Consider the following 16384-nt stretch of genomic DNA (forward strand, 5'->3'; position numbering starts at 1 on the left):
TTACCCTCCCTGGACTTCCACCCCCAAGCCCCATATCCTGGACCCTGCTTCTTCTCCTTAGGATCCCCCTTCTCTTTATTTTTATTTTTTCATCTTTCTCTCCCTTTCCCTTCTGTGCATTCCTCCTCCTCTTCTCACAGAGCCTCTTTGCTTCCCTTTTTCCATTGCAGTGCTGTACCTCTATCCCCTGGTACTTAGTCTCCCCTACATAGAGCCTGGAAAATTCTCCTTCCCTGACCTCTTTTCCTTTTGTGGATACATTAGCCTTTCCTTATTTCCTGCCCTGCACTCTTTTGGCTTTAGCTTCTCCTTCACCATAACTCACAGCTTCTTCTTTCCTGGACTTAAAGTTCACATTCTCTAACTCTTCACTTCCCCTTCCCTAGTCCACATAGCTTCTCACCCACCCTCTTTGCTCTTCGTCAACTGCGCCTTTATTTTTTGTCCATGGACAACTTCTAATTCCTCTATCCCCTTGAATCCCACAGACCCTCTTCTAGGCGCGCTTCCTTCTTCTTGGTGTATCCTCCTTTTGGAACCTTTTGGTTTACCGTCCATGGGTATCTTTGCTCACTTTCCTACTTTTGAGCTCTGTGCTTCCCTACTTAACCTGTTTCCATCTAACCTCTTCAAAATCCCTTTGCTAGGCCTCTTCCAGGTCCCTTTGTTTATCTTCCTTCCTCGTGGCTGGAGCGAAATAACATTCTAAACTCGACAGTGCTCTAGATCCTGGAACGTTTTGCATTTTTGGGTATATCCTGTGATTAACTGATAGCATCCCATAGAGACAGAGCTGACATTTTTGGCATGCAGTTCAATACAGAGGAGAGGGCTCCAAAGTTTCCTTTCAACCATGTGGTATTGAGATATACTTTATTATAATCTTTTTGTGCCTACAGTATAACCACTCCAGGATTCTACTTCTAACTTTGATTGGTTGCAGCCTTACAACTCTAAATCTCACGGCATGTCTTGCACCTTTTCTTTTCTTGAGTCCTGGATATTTTTCAGTTGAGAGGTCCAATGAATTAAAATCTAACGATAGAAGTACAGAGGAACCATGTGAATACTCGCAATTGCATTGTCAAAATAAACTGTTGTGAGTTTGCCACTTAACCTGCAAACAATTCATGGTTCTGTCACAATTATCCTCGTCTTTCCTTCAGGGTGTCCTGTGGCAGCCTTGGCAGACATCACAAGGGGTTGGACCTTCTCATTTCAGTTGCAGTATGCCATGGCACCAACAGTAGTGGTCTAGTGTTTGACCAATATGACCAACCTCCTGTTGTGGGGAAGATCTGCTCTTGTATATTCAGAATGGAAGCTGCAGTTCTGACACATTACAACACTTCAAACATACCTCCCTGCAGATTGACGTTGTTGTTCCTTCCTGGTTTCCTAAACCTGATACTTCCTTTTGTCCTACTTTGGCCTTGCCTTCCTGGTCCCTCTTTCAAGACTCCACTCTTCACCTGCATCTAGCCAGCCTATTTCGTGGTCTACTTCAAGCTGTGATCTGTCTGTTACACAGCAACGTTTAAGGTCAGTACCTTGTCTGCTGCCAATTAGGAATCTCTGTGGAGGCTACCTGCCCTTCAGGTGTCCATCTGTGGGCACCGTGGCAGCCAGAAGGGAGGGCCCTTACCTGGACTCTTCACGCTCCTGTCCAGGTTCTAGGAAAGGAAAGTCTCTGAGAGGTTCCATTTGACATCGACTAAGGGGCCACCTGTTACCACAAGAATTACAAATTCAAACCCTGCTATTTTTATGGTTATTATTGTTTTCTATGTCCTTCACCATTAATGGGGGTACTCCACCTAGTTTTACCAAGTGTTGTATTTTGCGCCAAGGAACCCTCACTAGGCAGTAATTATTAATGATGTGTTTGGCTGTTTGCTTAGTTTACAGGAAGTGAACTCGAAGATCATTCGCTTCCTGTCTGACTTGGCCTTCGATGACCCCTGGAGCCTTTTCATCATGGACACTCTTGCACCCCTTGGTTATGTGAAGGTAACGTTGCTATTCTTTCCTCATAAACTCAGGCTATGCGAGGTCCCCTCTTCTAGGTGTAGACACTAAACATATTCAAAACTCACTTAGTTTTTGTTTTTGTTATGGACAAAGCGTTTATCCACCCCATCTCCTTTCTGTGTACATGGGCCCCTAGATCATCTCTGTGTTGGAGCTCGATAAATCCCATTAATAAGCACACTGGGCCACACATGAGAGAGCGCAGAGAGAAAACGATACATTCCCACAGTAACAGCATAAAACATCAGTGCTTACACTCGCCATCAACTCTAATGAAGCCTCAATGGCTCAACGCTTTAGTTGACTTTCCTGAGTCTCTTGATGACCTCTAACTAGTGATTTTCTGATTTCTTTTTGTTTGTTTTTGATTTCTAACAATGAGTTTGCTCGTGAACAATCTAACAGTGGAGAGTGAAGTGTCACTGTGAGTGGGAAGCGACACAGGGAGCTGTCCCTGGAGCTTGACAAGTTGCACTAATAAAAAGCTATGAAATTCAATGAATAAACTTTGTTAAAGGGACGTTGTGGTTACATGTCAAACCGAAACCCCCCAGAAATTTGACCGTTATGGTAAGCTAAGCAACCATAACTCGCGCCACCACAGTGCACTGCTAAGACAAACACCCAGTACATGGAAGATGACATCACAAATGTAATTGATGACATCACTGATAACATCACGTATCTGGCCCACTTGTTTTTGTTCACTGACATATCTAGGCTAAAATTGAAAAGGTGCTATATATATTTCTTCTTAAAGTACTTTACGTAGGGAGGATCCACCTGGGATGGAATCTCCTGGGTGTCTAGGCGAGACCACTTAGAGGGGGAGTGAGTAGTAGGGGCATTTACAGTGGCCTGAGAGCCATAGGGAGCTGTAGTAGGAGGAGTGTTTTGCATGCTTTGGAAAGCTGCTGGGTTTTTCTCCAAAAAAACGCCAATAAGTCATCCTCCTCATGACCATGTCTGTATCTTCACATGTCCATTGTGCTGAGCTCGGAATGGACATAGGGCCTAGTGAGGAGGTAATAGGGCCTGGTGTGGAAGTTAGAGGGCCTGGTAAGGACTCTTCTTCAGAAGGAAGTGAACCCTTGTGTGGTTGAGAACCCTTGTGATGCTGGGAATCCCTATCCTTGGATGAGGAAAGGGACCTATGTTTATGAGGCGTCTTGTAAGAGTGCTTCTTAGACTCCTTTCCCTTGATAAGCCCCCTCTGGATGTGTTTTTGGCAGCGTGGCTCCTGAAGTCATAGAGTTTGCACATCTTAACCAGCCACAGAGTTGTATGCACATCCTAAAGGAAGCAAGAAAACGTAACACTAGGCACTGTTATTTCGACAAGTGGAGGCAATTTGTAGTTTGGTGCCAGTCTAAACAAATAAACCCCATAGAATGTACTCCATCTCACATTCTAAATTATATGCTCCACTTGCTAGATTCGAGGTTAGTCTTCAACTCTATAAAGGTCCACCTGGTGCCTTTATCGGCTTACACCACCTCCCACAATAAAGTATTGTGGTGGGAGGTACCAGTCATTAAAGCATTCATGGAGGGAGTGAAACAATTCCATCCTCCCATTTTTAACCCACGGCCAGGATGGGATCTCAATGTAGTACTTGCAAAGCTCATGGTGGAACCCTTCAAGTCGATGTATAAGTCAAGTCTTAAGCACCTGACCTACAAGACTGCCTTCTTAGTGGCAATTACTTCCATAAGAAGAGTTGGTGAATTACAAGCATTGTCAGTGCAGGATCCTTTCTTTATCATACACAAGGACAAACTGGTTTTACGCATGCATCCTAGGTTTTCCCCTAAGTTCATCTCAAATTTTCATGTAAACCAGTCCATTGAGCTACCGGCCTTCTTCCAGAACCCCTCCAGCTCAGCTGAGGTTAAACTCCACACACTAGATTTAAGGAGGGCGGTCCTTTACTATGTAAACAAGACAGGACTGCTGAGGAAAACATATAAACTGTTTGTCTCCGTAGCACCAGGCAGCGAAGGAGACTGCATTTCCAAGAATGCAATCTCCAGATGGATAGTCAGATGTATACAACTGTGCTATTCTGTATCAAACAAGGCACTGCCTTTCACGCCAAGAGCTCACTCCACAAGGAGCACAGGAGCCACTCTGGCTTTCATTGCAAATGCCCCCCTGGACAGCATTTGCAAAGCAGCTACATGGAGCTCGGTACACACCTTCACTCAGCACTACTGCATTGACACCCATTCCAAGACAGATATACAGGTGGGACAAGCAGTTCTAAGACATCTGTTGCCACTGAACCTTCTCACGACCCAAAATGGAACACACTTCCCGTCGCCATAAGGGCCGAACCTTCTTTCACTGTGTTCCGCAAACAAGGTCAAAACTTGGTTTTTCAACCAGGTTCACAACGTTCCCAAACCTTAAATTACATCAGCCACCACTACTATTACCATTGTACATAATCATGAAACTGCATGTTTTGCCATTACCTGTACCAACCTAGGATTATCATTCTTTTATTATTATCATGTAAACGTATATCCATATATTGCCCATTGCTATGACTACTCAACTTGTTTCATCACTATGTCAGTTATAATTATTTGTTAAGCTGTGTAACCCTATTATATATAAAGAACAGCGCTCAGTTGCCTCTGGGTCTTGATGCGCTATACAAATAAATAAATACAAAATACAAATACCACCTTCTCCGAACACTGCTCGCTAATCTATGCACAGCATGTGATCTAAGCAGATTTTACAAGCCTCGGAAGGGATACATTACTCACCGTAATCGTATTTCTGATGCTTGTATCTGCTTAGATTCACATGCGCCCACCCTTCCTCCCCTCGGAGAGAAGGCGCATGGATGCTTTGAGCTTATCGGATACATATCTGCTTGGATACACCTGTACTCACGCTGCACTTCATGCTACCTCATGTCAGAAACTAAACAATCTGAGGGACCTCGACGCATGAAGGACCATGGGTACAGTGGACGTCACACTTGGGATAATATTACTGGCACGCCCTGTCGACGTCCCTTTTCGAATTTCGAAAACAACTGTAATACTCTGCAGCTTCTACTAGATGTTGACCTATCCACAGCATGTGAATCTACGCAGATGCAAGCATCAGAAATAAGATTACGGCGAGTAATGTATCATATATATATATATATATATATATCAATGCAAAGTGGTCTTATATAGCACCCTTCTGCCAATATTGTAAGAAAGGGGGGTGACGAATTGCATGCATTCCCCCTGTGAGGCTAGGGAGGTGACCCCCTCTCCGCAAGACCCTCCCTAGGGGTTGAGGCAACTGGAACCTCCCCCGGAGAGTCCCCCCCCCCCCATCTCCCAGGGACAATGACTTACATTCCTGTGAGGAACTTCCTAAGTCAACTAACATTGCTGCATATATGAGACTATCTTCTATGAAGAGTAGTGTGGGAACTTTACGTTTGGTTGAAGACAATGTGAAAAGAAACATATATGGAAGGAAAAGGGAAGATACCAGAGATGTGTATTTAACTACGATGCGTCAGAGCAGGAGGAGAGTGCTATGCTGAGGGGAAGCCCGCTCCCCCACCGACATCACGCTGTGTGAAGGTGGAGTCAAGCCATGTCACAGAGCCCGTGGCTTTCGAGGAGCAAGAGAAACGCAGTGGGAGATACCGGAGGCCCAGCGTATGCAACCACAAAGGAAGCTGTACAAGAATGAATACAGAGGAGAGGTACCTGGCAGTGGCGTGACTACCCTTGCAGTTGGGCAGTACCACTGATGGTCAGCACAAAGAGAGAAGGATAGCTTGAGCAGCATCCAATCACACCCGAAGGCAGGTACCCGACGGACTGAGAATGGGAACTCAAGTAGCGAGAAGAGAGAAAAGCAGCACTCAAGTGTGGGCTGAGCCCTGCAACCCTTCCCCGCACAACGAAATGTACTGGAGGAAGCAGGAAAAGTAGGAGGCCACCAGGGAATCATTAGGTGCATGAAGAAACTCGTCCCAGTCCTAAGGACGAGAACGAAAGTATAACGTTGAGTGACTGGAACTGTAAAAAGCAGAGAAAGCAAATAACCCGGTCGGGGGAAGACTGGTGTCACTTGAAGAGAGGCTCGTCCCAGTCCTGAGAACGAGATCGTATTGAAGAAAGTAGTTTACAAGGGATGAAACACACATATGAGAGAGAGAAAGAATGAATGAGCCCAAGAGGGGAGCCAACCGAGCCTGGGAACTAAAACCCTGGGAGGAAGGGTAAGAACCCTATATCTGCAGAGTTGAAGGCTGGTGAAAGTGCAAGCCAGAAACGCACAAGGAGAAAGACGAGATAAAGCTTGCCAGTGAACAAGAAAAAAGAGCAGAGAACCTCTGAGAGAGAAACCTTGGCAAAGAAAGCCAAAAAGAGAATCAAGACATACATAGTTTAGGAAAGCCTGGGCGAAGAGACGGGGAAGAACATATGTGATAATGAGTGTGAGGAACTACTGGAAGGAAAAGTACTTCAAAGCAAGGGCCACCACAGAAAGCACAAGACCCAAGAGTCGTTTAGAAGAACTACAAGAGTTGTTAAGAAAGACTATCCGGGGAGATTACACTAAATTATATGAGCCAAAAAGAAACCTCTATAAAAAGACTATCCAAGAAGAAAAGACCAGGGGAAGAAGAGACCTTCTATTGGCCTATTTACTTTAGTTATGTAGCCCCTGTTTTCCCCTGGCCTGGTTGAGCATAGTATTATAAATACTCTGGGCCAGGAATGGATGACCGACACCACCCAACCATCCCAGACCAGCTGCTCTGGTGGGGCACTGAGCAACCTGCAAATAGGTGACCAAGTTCTGGGATGACTAACCGACACAGACACCTGAGTGAACATTATTTAGAGACCCCAAAGGAGTCCCTCTTTATCAAGCACACCCTTATTCTTGAAACCTAGACCCTAGGATTTCCCATGTACGGCCAATGCTGCGCTGCCCGGGCCATACATGTTTCTGGGGCCCGTCCGGTCTGGCCCCTGGCCAGGCTGATGGGCACCATGGCCCACGGGTGGCCGAGCTGCTCCTGACATAGCAGCTCGGTCCCCCTGCTCATAGTCTCTGCAGGGGCTCCCCCATACCCCACCTGGTGCTTTTTAAAGGTTTAAGGCCCCCAGGGGGCCACAAGCCAACAATCCCCAAGGTAAGTGTCCCTCTTTCCTCTTTCTTTTTTTTAACTGTCCTTTTTAAAATCTTTCTGGATTCTTTTCTCTCCCCTACCTAGCCCATTCTTGGGCAAGGGAGTTCTTTTCTGTCCTTTACTTTTAACATTCCATCCAGCCCCATGGTGGACTGGATGGTTTCTTCCAAAACACACACAGAACATTTAAACAAACACTCATTACACTTAAATAAAACCTTGTATTATTACACTGTTGTCTGTGTCTTTCTTTTCTGTGTTCCCTTGGAGGACCAGCATGTAGCCCAACTAGCCATGCCCCGTAGGGCCTCGGGCTACAGTTATATTTAGTGGTAGGGTCAGATAGTTTGGATGGAAGACATATTTGCTTTGGACTTCCTGACATCTGACTAGCAGATTTAGTTCCTTTAGATAGGCCGGGTATTCCCTTTAGCACTAGGGAGAAATGGGCATTATTCTTATAATTCTCATTAAAAGGAGTATAAAATGTCATTAACGTGTCAGACTCCTTCTTCCGATCCACCACAGGGGGGCAGATTGTTAGAGTGGGACGGCATATGCAGAAACCTGGGGTTTTGATGGATGCAGGTATCTGGGCTTGTTAGCCATATGGACACCACCTGGGTTGTGGTTTGCAGAAATTGACAGAACAGTTGTTGATAGAAGATGAATAGGGTCTGAGTCTGAGTACACTAGATCTGGCCGGTCGTCTGCAGATATGTGGGAAATGTAAGGATGCCAGATTTTAGTAGCGAGGAGTTAGTTGAGGGGTGAAAGTGGAGATCTTGGAGGGAAAGGGGGCAGAGGGGTTGGGGGCGTTTGTTGCTTCCTAGCTCTTGGTTGTAGATTTAAGAGAGAATCCGGTACAGACAGGTGTCACGGCAGAGGATCCATAAATCAAACTGATTTCCCGCAGATGGTAGTGCGAACAGTTTTGCAATTGTTTGCTGTCAATTAGCTCAAGTTTCTGGTGCATAGTTTTAAGTTGATTGCTATTCTCATTCATTTCTTCGAAAGTGATTGGTTTAAACCAAGGTTTGAGTTGTTTCCTAAAAATCAGGTGGTGAGATGTTTGAGGAGGGTGTTGCACTGTTCAGTAGTCAGAACTGAAAAAGAGAATCCTCCTTGTTGTTTCTAATTTAAATTAGTGACTAGTACTAATACAGCATTGCTGGACTTAAGTGTTCTGGAGGGAGCACGATGTTAACTTACTTTTGTTGGTGGAAGCGCCCATTCCACGGTATGAACAACGGGAATGCACAAGATTTTGAAAATAATCCTTTTTTGATGGGCAGACAGTGGAGAATACATAATGCTGGTGTGATATGTTCAAATCGATTTATTTTGTGAAGTAGTCTTACTGCTGCATTTTGAACTCATAGAAATGTCCTCATTGGATAATCCTGGAGTCCGAAATAGGGGCTGTTCACAAAGTCTAGTTTGGATAGTATTTGAGAAATGATGGCCATGGCCCTGTGGGTGAATGTTACGTAAGGTAGGATTCACTGTAGCATGCGCAGCTGGGAGAAATGGCTTCTGGCGATGGCTCTGGTCTTTGATTTAAGAGTTAGGGTGGTGGTCATTGTGGTTGAAAGATTCCTTATGGTGTTGGACAGAATTGGGCAACGACCATTTTGACAGGCCAAGGAATTGTTGCAGAGTGAGAACCTGCAGGATTGCAGAGCATCGGTTCTGTTTTGCTAGGATTGAGTTTTAGTCTGTTTGCTGTCATGGAGAAATAGTTCTATATTATATGTATAATAATAAACATGAATGTAAAATTAAATAAAATCGAAATAATTAGTGAGAAACGTTGCTTTTAAGGATACTTGGGTAATTGCCTGGAACACCAATTTCAGAATGTTGCATTTCTAAACATCTATTGTATGCAATGGGATAGTACCAGGTTTCCCCGATGTTCACTCTTTACTTGACCCCACGCCCGATTTTTCACCAGTAGCACATTTTCAGTAGTAGGATGAATTGACATTTCTACCACAGCTTATTCTTCACTCTTGCCTTGTCTGTCACTTCACTTTTGAGTGCATCCCTTCCTTTCTGAGGACATAACTTGTTTGTTCCAGCCCCGCTGCCCAATTCCTATTCTCTATAATCTGTTCTACCTGCATATTCTGTTGGTACCCCTTCCCACATTAACACAGTCCCTCGCCATGCCCTTCTCTGCCTGTTCTGCCGTTTCTGACGCTCACCCAGTGCTCCTTCATTTGCTGCTTTCCTAACTGCGCCCTTACTCTTGCCCCTGGTCTGGTGTCTCTTGTCAATGCTCCCTTTCCCACCCTGTCCCTTTTTCTGTGCTAATGTTCTGCCTGCACTGTGCACCTATTCCTCTGTCCATTTGCTGGCCCAATATCATCCCATCTCAGAGACCCTTCTGTGCACCTATAGTTTTTATTGTTTTAATTAGTCCGAAGTCACATCCCCTTTCCTCCATACTTGTCACATTCCTTCTAGAGGGGATGGGGTTGGAGTCAAAAACATCTCTAGGTATGAAGATTATATGGTCTCCATATGTGCAGACCGAACATTCTCAGGCCATTCTCCCCTATATCTGGAGAGCTCTGAGTGACCTCTTTCCTCTGTATGAACAGATCCCACACCGGCTTCTCTTATGCTCTGACCTCCGTTTGCTCAGTACTTGATTTCAGAACTTTACCCTATCTGTCTCCTGCCACTCCCATTGTTGTCCATCTCTAGAGAGCCTCCTCTCCTCTGTGAAGCCCCTTTCCAGCTCTCTCCCCTGTGATATGTGCTTCTCTGCATACGCTAACCTTTCTTCTGTAAGTACAATACTTCCCTCCACGTGCCTAGCTTACTACACCGACCCCATCTCCTCTGCATGTAAATGACTTACTCATGCCTCTCTATCTTATTTAGGAGACTTGCTTTAGCCGCTCTAGCCTGCATGCAACAAACTCCTACCAACCTTTCAGGTCTATATATGCAGATCTTTGTCCAGCCTCTCTCACCTGAATGTACAGAGTTGTGCCCAGCATCCACCTTTTTGTATGTACAGAGGTAGTTTCAGCCTGTTTCTGTATGTAGAGTTTACCCGGGTTTCTACCTTGCTCCAGCCTGTCTCTGTATGCACACATCTCACCCTGATCTACCATCTCTATGCATATCTTTTGCCTTCTGTGTTCTTAACTGTTTCAAGTTTCCTTCAGCTGTGTACAGTTTGTACCATTTTCTCTTCCCATGCATATAACTCACACCCGCCTCTCTCCTCTGTTTGTACAAGCTCACACTGGCTTCTTTACTCTAAGTGCAGAAGAGCTTGCTTTGTCCTCTGTACTTGCATCGGTCACTCTCCACTTTATGTACTGACCATGCTGTTGCCCCTCTTTACTCAAACCAGCTTCCATCATTCTAGAAAGATCCCACTCCAGCCTATCACGTCATGTACTGAACTCTCTCCGGTAGCTCATCTGTATGTGCATTGCTCACCCAGACCTGTCTCCTCTGTATGTATGCAAAACTTTGTAGCTTCTCATTGTTTGTACATGTTAGGAGAGTTTTCCTAAAGTCTCACTTGGAGGTAAGACTTTAGTAAGCTATCCCAGTGGTTTGTAGATCCCCAACTCTTAGTATCAGTCTGTACTACTGCTGGAACCTTGGTAGAGTGCAGAGCATTTAGGCTTAGCTGTAGGTAACTACACTGAACCTAGTTAGTAATGTATATCAAAGAAACACTTGCACATAAATTTACATTAAAATATAGGTTTATATTTACACAAGAATCACTTTAAAATACTTAGCGCAATAAACCAAAACACTTAGTAATACTTAAGGATACTTTTTAAAAGCCACTGCTTAGTTTGTAGTTGCTCGCGGTTACGTTTGTTACAGCTTTTGACAGTAGTGACAGTTCTATCGTATTATCGGTAATAACTGCACCCGCAATTTTTTGCAGAAATACAGTAAAGACATTTACTTGGGATACACATACAAGATGGTGACTTTTGAAATGAAAAATTGTTGGTTAGTGCAACACTGGCAGTTAAGGTTTTAGAGGCAGTTTCTTTGCAAAGCAAGTCTTTAAGGTCCAAAACACAATCCTAGCTAAAGGCATTTTCGGAGAGTGCTTCAAATCTTGACAAGCAGCAGAATACGAAAGTTGCTGTGGATACTTTACAGTCTCTAGTCTCTAAGATGAAAGAGGACACCATCAACGTTTGAGACCCTGTTAAAGAATTGGCTAAAGGGACACAAGCAGCGGCTTGAGTCGGAGGTAAGAGGGTGGGTTACCTGGACACCTCTATGTGCACTCCAACGCTCTGAAGCGACTTCACGGATCAAGGTAAGCAATAGCTTACTCCCCACAGTACCTTAGGTTAGGAGAAAAGATTGTGGTTGGATTTGCCTCGATGTGGCGGTGCTGGACCCATCCTCCGGATTCCTTGGTCTGATTACGAAAGGCAAGTCAATGGACGGTATCTCTCAACAGCAGTCTTGAGGGAGCACCCGGCTCTCTGCTGCTTCTACCCTCTGTATATACAAAGTTCACAATAGCCTCCATTTCCTGTATTTACCAAACTATTGTCCACACTTTCTTTTTTTAATATACAAAAATAGCCCATGTAGATGTCTCCATTCTGGTATTCCATGTATTCTATGTCTAATATCTATGTAATTCCTTTCAGATAGCCTGCCTCCGGCTCCAAGGTCTCCTTTTGCTGATCTTTGTGAAGCACCAGCATATCCCCTTTATACAGGACATTTACACCAACTACACCCGCACTGGCATCTACGGATACTGGGTAAGACCGACATTTAATGGTACGCTCGATTTGTATATCGGTACCCCTATGGTTGAACTTTGATTTCTGTGTTTCTAGGGTGTAATCACTGAAATAAGACTATTTAAGTGTACTGTCGAGGGATCCCTGAATTGATTGTACCTGGGAAAGTATTCCTGGGCTGTCTGCCCCCGGGGGATTGTCCCTTGAAGACAAAGTTCAGCTGACCTATGTGTTCATTGGCAAAGCATGTGTTTGCTTACTATTCCATGTGAAGGAACAGCTGATCTTGCTGTCTATAGGGAGAGAGGACTTGAGGAGAGTGTCCTATGAGAGAGGATTTCTAGAATGAATTCCATCGTACAAAATATTCTGGAGTTGGGTTTCCCATGGGGAGGAATTCTAGGCCTGGATTTTTATGTCCTAAACATTGTGTTCTCCTAAGCTGTCTGGGCATCTCTAGTGCTCTCCAGGATGTGAACCCACAGCTGAGTTCCGAGACCTACGTACAAGGCTCAAAAGTAGATTTTCTCCAGAGGTGTTTGGTGGGGAGGTAAAGGGTCCCTAAGCAGAACGGATTATTCCCTGGAAAGGGACTCGTAATAATGGATTTCCTTAGAGAGAGGTCCATGAACTAAGTATCCTGCTTAAGCAAAATGTCCATCAGAAAAGTAAGACGGTCCCCCTCATCCCTGCAATGCCTGGAGAGGGCTAGGTGGTATTTATTGCCCTGGATTGTAGGTAGTGAAGTACAGGTTGGTGTGTGTGGCTCATGTATGTGCTCGGGGCAATGGCAGTGGAGTATCCTTGCGTGTGGAAGCACTGCATCTCCGTCCTACTTGTGCGGAAGTAGATGACGGTTAGCCATAGTGTGAGCTGGAGCACTAAAGGGGGAGGGGCTTTTCTTGTCTCTAGGAGGCTAGTTAGAATAAGTGCCCAGGTGTTTGGGTGTAGCTCTTCAGGACAGTCCTGTCCGTGCTGGGAGGGATGGGTGTGGTTATTGATTTTTAGTATAGGAGAGGCAAATGAACAGTGGTGTAATAAGGGAATCCTCAGTACAACGTAACTGAATGGTGAGTGCCCTAATATAGGAGCGGTATAGCTGAAGAAAAAGAAATATGAAAATATTACATCTTTGGAAACAAGAACTGTGCCAAGATTACTTTGCACCCAAATGTTACAACGGTGAAACAAGAGGCGAGGGCTGGAAGGTAAGAATTAATCTTCACCTCCGCTATACCTCACTTGCGATGCCTGATGATGTCGAAACATGCCTGGGGTTGCTTGTGGTCTCATTCAGAAGGGATGTGATGAAGCAGGTTGGGCTGGACTGCCCCTTACGGGGATGGGGGTGGTCAGGACCCAGCCTGATTTGCATATGGTCTTTACCCTTTCTGTAATGGCTTGGCAGGCGATTAAACCATGGTCTGGTGGGTTACCTAGAGCAATGCCGGAGGTTAAGATTAAATCTAAACCTTCCAGCCATCACTTTTGTTTTGCTCAAATGTTATAAAACATATTAGCGTGTACTTTGCCCCTTCCTCACAAAATCTTACGGTCCATTTATGAGGGATCTGAAAGTACCTCATCCAATTTATCGGGCGAGTATAAAAAGGAAAACTACCAATGGGGAACGTTGAAGCTACCACATTAGCTTAAAGTTGAGTATTGATCTAAAGATTTTGAAACGACTTATGCAGACAGGATTCAGTGAGTAATCGAGGAAGTAAAACACCCTGTCGATTTGGGAGTCCCCACAGCTAGAGCATACTCTGACCATCTGAGAATTAAATGGTATGGATGTTCTAGTGAAGCTACCTAAACTTCACTCCTGTTAATTGTTGGAAATGGGCCGTTTTTGATAGACTATATTGGGATATATGTGATTTCTCCAGGTTCTTTTTTCTTCATGCTCGATTTCATCAATTTCTCAAGGTTTTTTTTTTTTAAACCTTTTTGCTGCATATTGATGCGGGGGAAGACCCACCTGCAGCCCCCTCACCATAATATAACCCCAACCCATCCCCTCACCTATTTTTCGGGCAAAATGCACTAAAACAAATTCGATGATATAGGCCGTGGGAGAAAAAAAAACTGTGCTGTAAACTATCTATACGGAACAAAAAGGTGATGGCTGGAAGGTTTTGAATTAATCATAACCACGGGTATAACTCTGGGCAACCCTCCAGACCATCGTTTTCCAGCCTGCCAAGCCATTACAGAAGGGGGAAAACCATATACGGTACATTGGCCACGTCTAAATCAGACATGCTAATTTTGCTTTAACAAATAGTTAATTGAATGGGCAATTACGCATAATAATAATTCAGCACCACATGCACAAATCAACAAGTGCTCTCCAGCTTATTCAAGCAATACATCAATGACCTCTCCCCTACTTGCTGTTCGCCATTTCCTTGGAAACACTTGCCTGCATACTAAGAGGGGCGGATGAAATGTGCAAACTATAACTGAGTTAGGAGCATGGCACATACTTATGGTAATGCCACTGTGGTCTAATTACTTTGACCAAACCTGACACCAAAATCCCAGAACATTGAAACCTACTCTCTCATTTAGAGACTGGAAGACTAGAATTCATCTTCTTTCAGAGAAAGAAGCAGAATTGAACAGTTGCTGGTCACCTTTATAATGCTGTGGGGATACGCCTTGGCGCCAGCAGGATATGTTGGCTGCACCGGTGATCGGGGGCCCTGGGAACCGCGGGTCGGCTCCTCCGCTCTCGGCTGTCATAAACGCAGAGAGCGAGGGAACGCGAGCCGCTGCTCGGAAATGCGGCGCATCACAGCTGCACTCACCTGACGGGGGGGCCCGACCCCGAAGGAGGGGGACGAGGGCGCAGGCACTCCATGGCGGCGTGGAGTGGGGGCGACCGGCCCTTCAGCGTGGCGTGCCCCGCGGCGGCCCCGGAGCGGGTTGCGGCTGGAAGGCACCCAGAGCACGCCCATACCCAACGCGATCGCGGTTGCATTCACGTGATCGCCTCCGGCGTTTTCCAGGTCTCGGGGAACAGGAAATGGTGTACGCTAGCACGGCAGCCTTTAAGGGAGGCGGGACAACCCCTCAGCAGCCAATAAGGTGTAAGCCAGACAAGGCTGATGCTGATTGGTGGGGACTTAAACCTAGGGAACCCTTTAAAAGCGCGCCAAATGAAACTGAGGTGCTTCTCTCATTTTCCAGGAAAGAGAAGAGGACGAGGAACGAAGATCGGAGTGGTGGGCCTATCCGGACACCACGAGATAGGACAAAGTTGGGACTTGCTTCAATCTACATTGGAAGGGCCAAACACTGGTGAAGGAAACCAGAGGACGATACTCTTTGTTTTATTAAGGACCCTTTACCCATTAGAATAAATATTGTTTTAGCATCCGCCTGTCTCCTGAAGTTTCATTATCACACTGGCGACGAAGGTGGGATACCGACAACATCATGGAGGCACTGATCAAAACGCTATCGGAGGGGCAGCAGCAGCTGCAACAATTAATACAGCTGCAAACCCAACAGGCGGCTGCCGATAGACAAGCCTTCCAGCAGGCCATCCAGCTGCAGGGCACCATACAAACCACAGCCCAGGACAAACAACACGAGACCATAGCGCGTCTCACTGATGTGGTGGCCAACGTCAGAAACCAACCATTGGTGCCATCAGCTCTACTCCAGAAATATAAGGAGGGGGAAGATCCTGCCTTCTTTTTTACCAGTTTTGAGAGGATCGCCAGGAATGCGCAATGGCCTCCGGACCGTTGGGGACAGTATGTCGCCCCCCTGCTATCCGGGGTGATGCAGGGTGCCTATCAGGCGGTTAACCCCAATGGCAGCACTCCCTACGGAGAAATTAAGGCCGCAGTCCTGGATCGTCTAGGCCTAGATGAAGAGGCTTACCGGATACAGCTGAGAGAGACCAGACTCAGGGTGGGGGAAAGCCCGCGCCAGCTATACTATCGTATAAAAGACTTGGTCGAAAAATGGCTGCTACTTCCCACCCCAGCGAATCAACCCGTCCTCGACAAGATCATCCTGGAGCAATTCATCGAAGCCCTACCAGGACAGATGCAGAGGTGGGTTAGACAGCATCACCGGCCCTCCTTGACTGAGGCGGTAGATATCGCCTCAGCATACCAGAAGGCGGGTCACCACAAGATGCAGCCAGCTGGAATAACAGCCCGGATAGCAATCCCGATATCCGACCCCCTTGCATTCCGGAGTGGTAGGACCCTACATACGAGGTGGAGACACGCCGACGACAGCTCCAGAAAACCGGAAGCCAAAAAAACAGGAGGTGAGGAAAAACACCCATTGGCAGCACCAGGATACAAGCAACCGCAATGCTACGAGTGCAATGAATGGGGCCATATAGCCAGGTTCTGCCCTAGAAGGAGACCAGCCGAACCGATGGACATCGGAT

General features: G+C 45.8%; 1 protein-coding gene across 6 annotated transcripts in view; it reads left to right on the forward strand.

Annotated features, from left to right (window-relative positions):
- The window catches only part of INPP5K (inositol polyphosphate-5-phosphatase K), a 697161-nt gene that overhangs the window by 356190 nt on the left and 324587 nt on the right, over window positions 1-16384 (forward strand). For all 6 annotated transcript variants that reach the window (XM_069615422.1, XM_069615421.1, XM_069615423.1 and 3 more), the window contains 2 exons: window positions 1902-2010; window positions 11863-11979. In XM_069615422.1, coding sequence (XP_069471523.1) covers window positions 1902-2010; window positions 11863-11979 — 226 coding nt within the window. The remainder of the gene's footprint in view (window positions 1-1901; window positions 2011-11862; window positions 11980-16384) is intronic.

The sequence above is a fragment of the Ambystoma mexicanum genome, chromosome 9, assembly GCF_040938575.1.
Source record: "Ambystoma mexicanum isolate Mex_15411 chromosome 9, UKY_AmexF1_1, whole genome shotgun sequence".
Classification (NCBI taxonomy): domain Eukaryota; kingdom Metazoa; phylum Chordata; class Amphibia; order Caudata; family Ambystomatidae; genus Ambystoma; species Ambystoma mexicanum.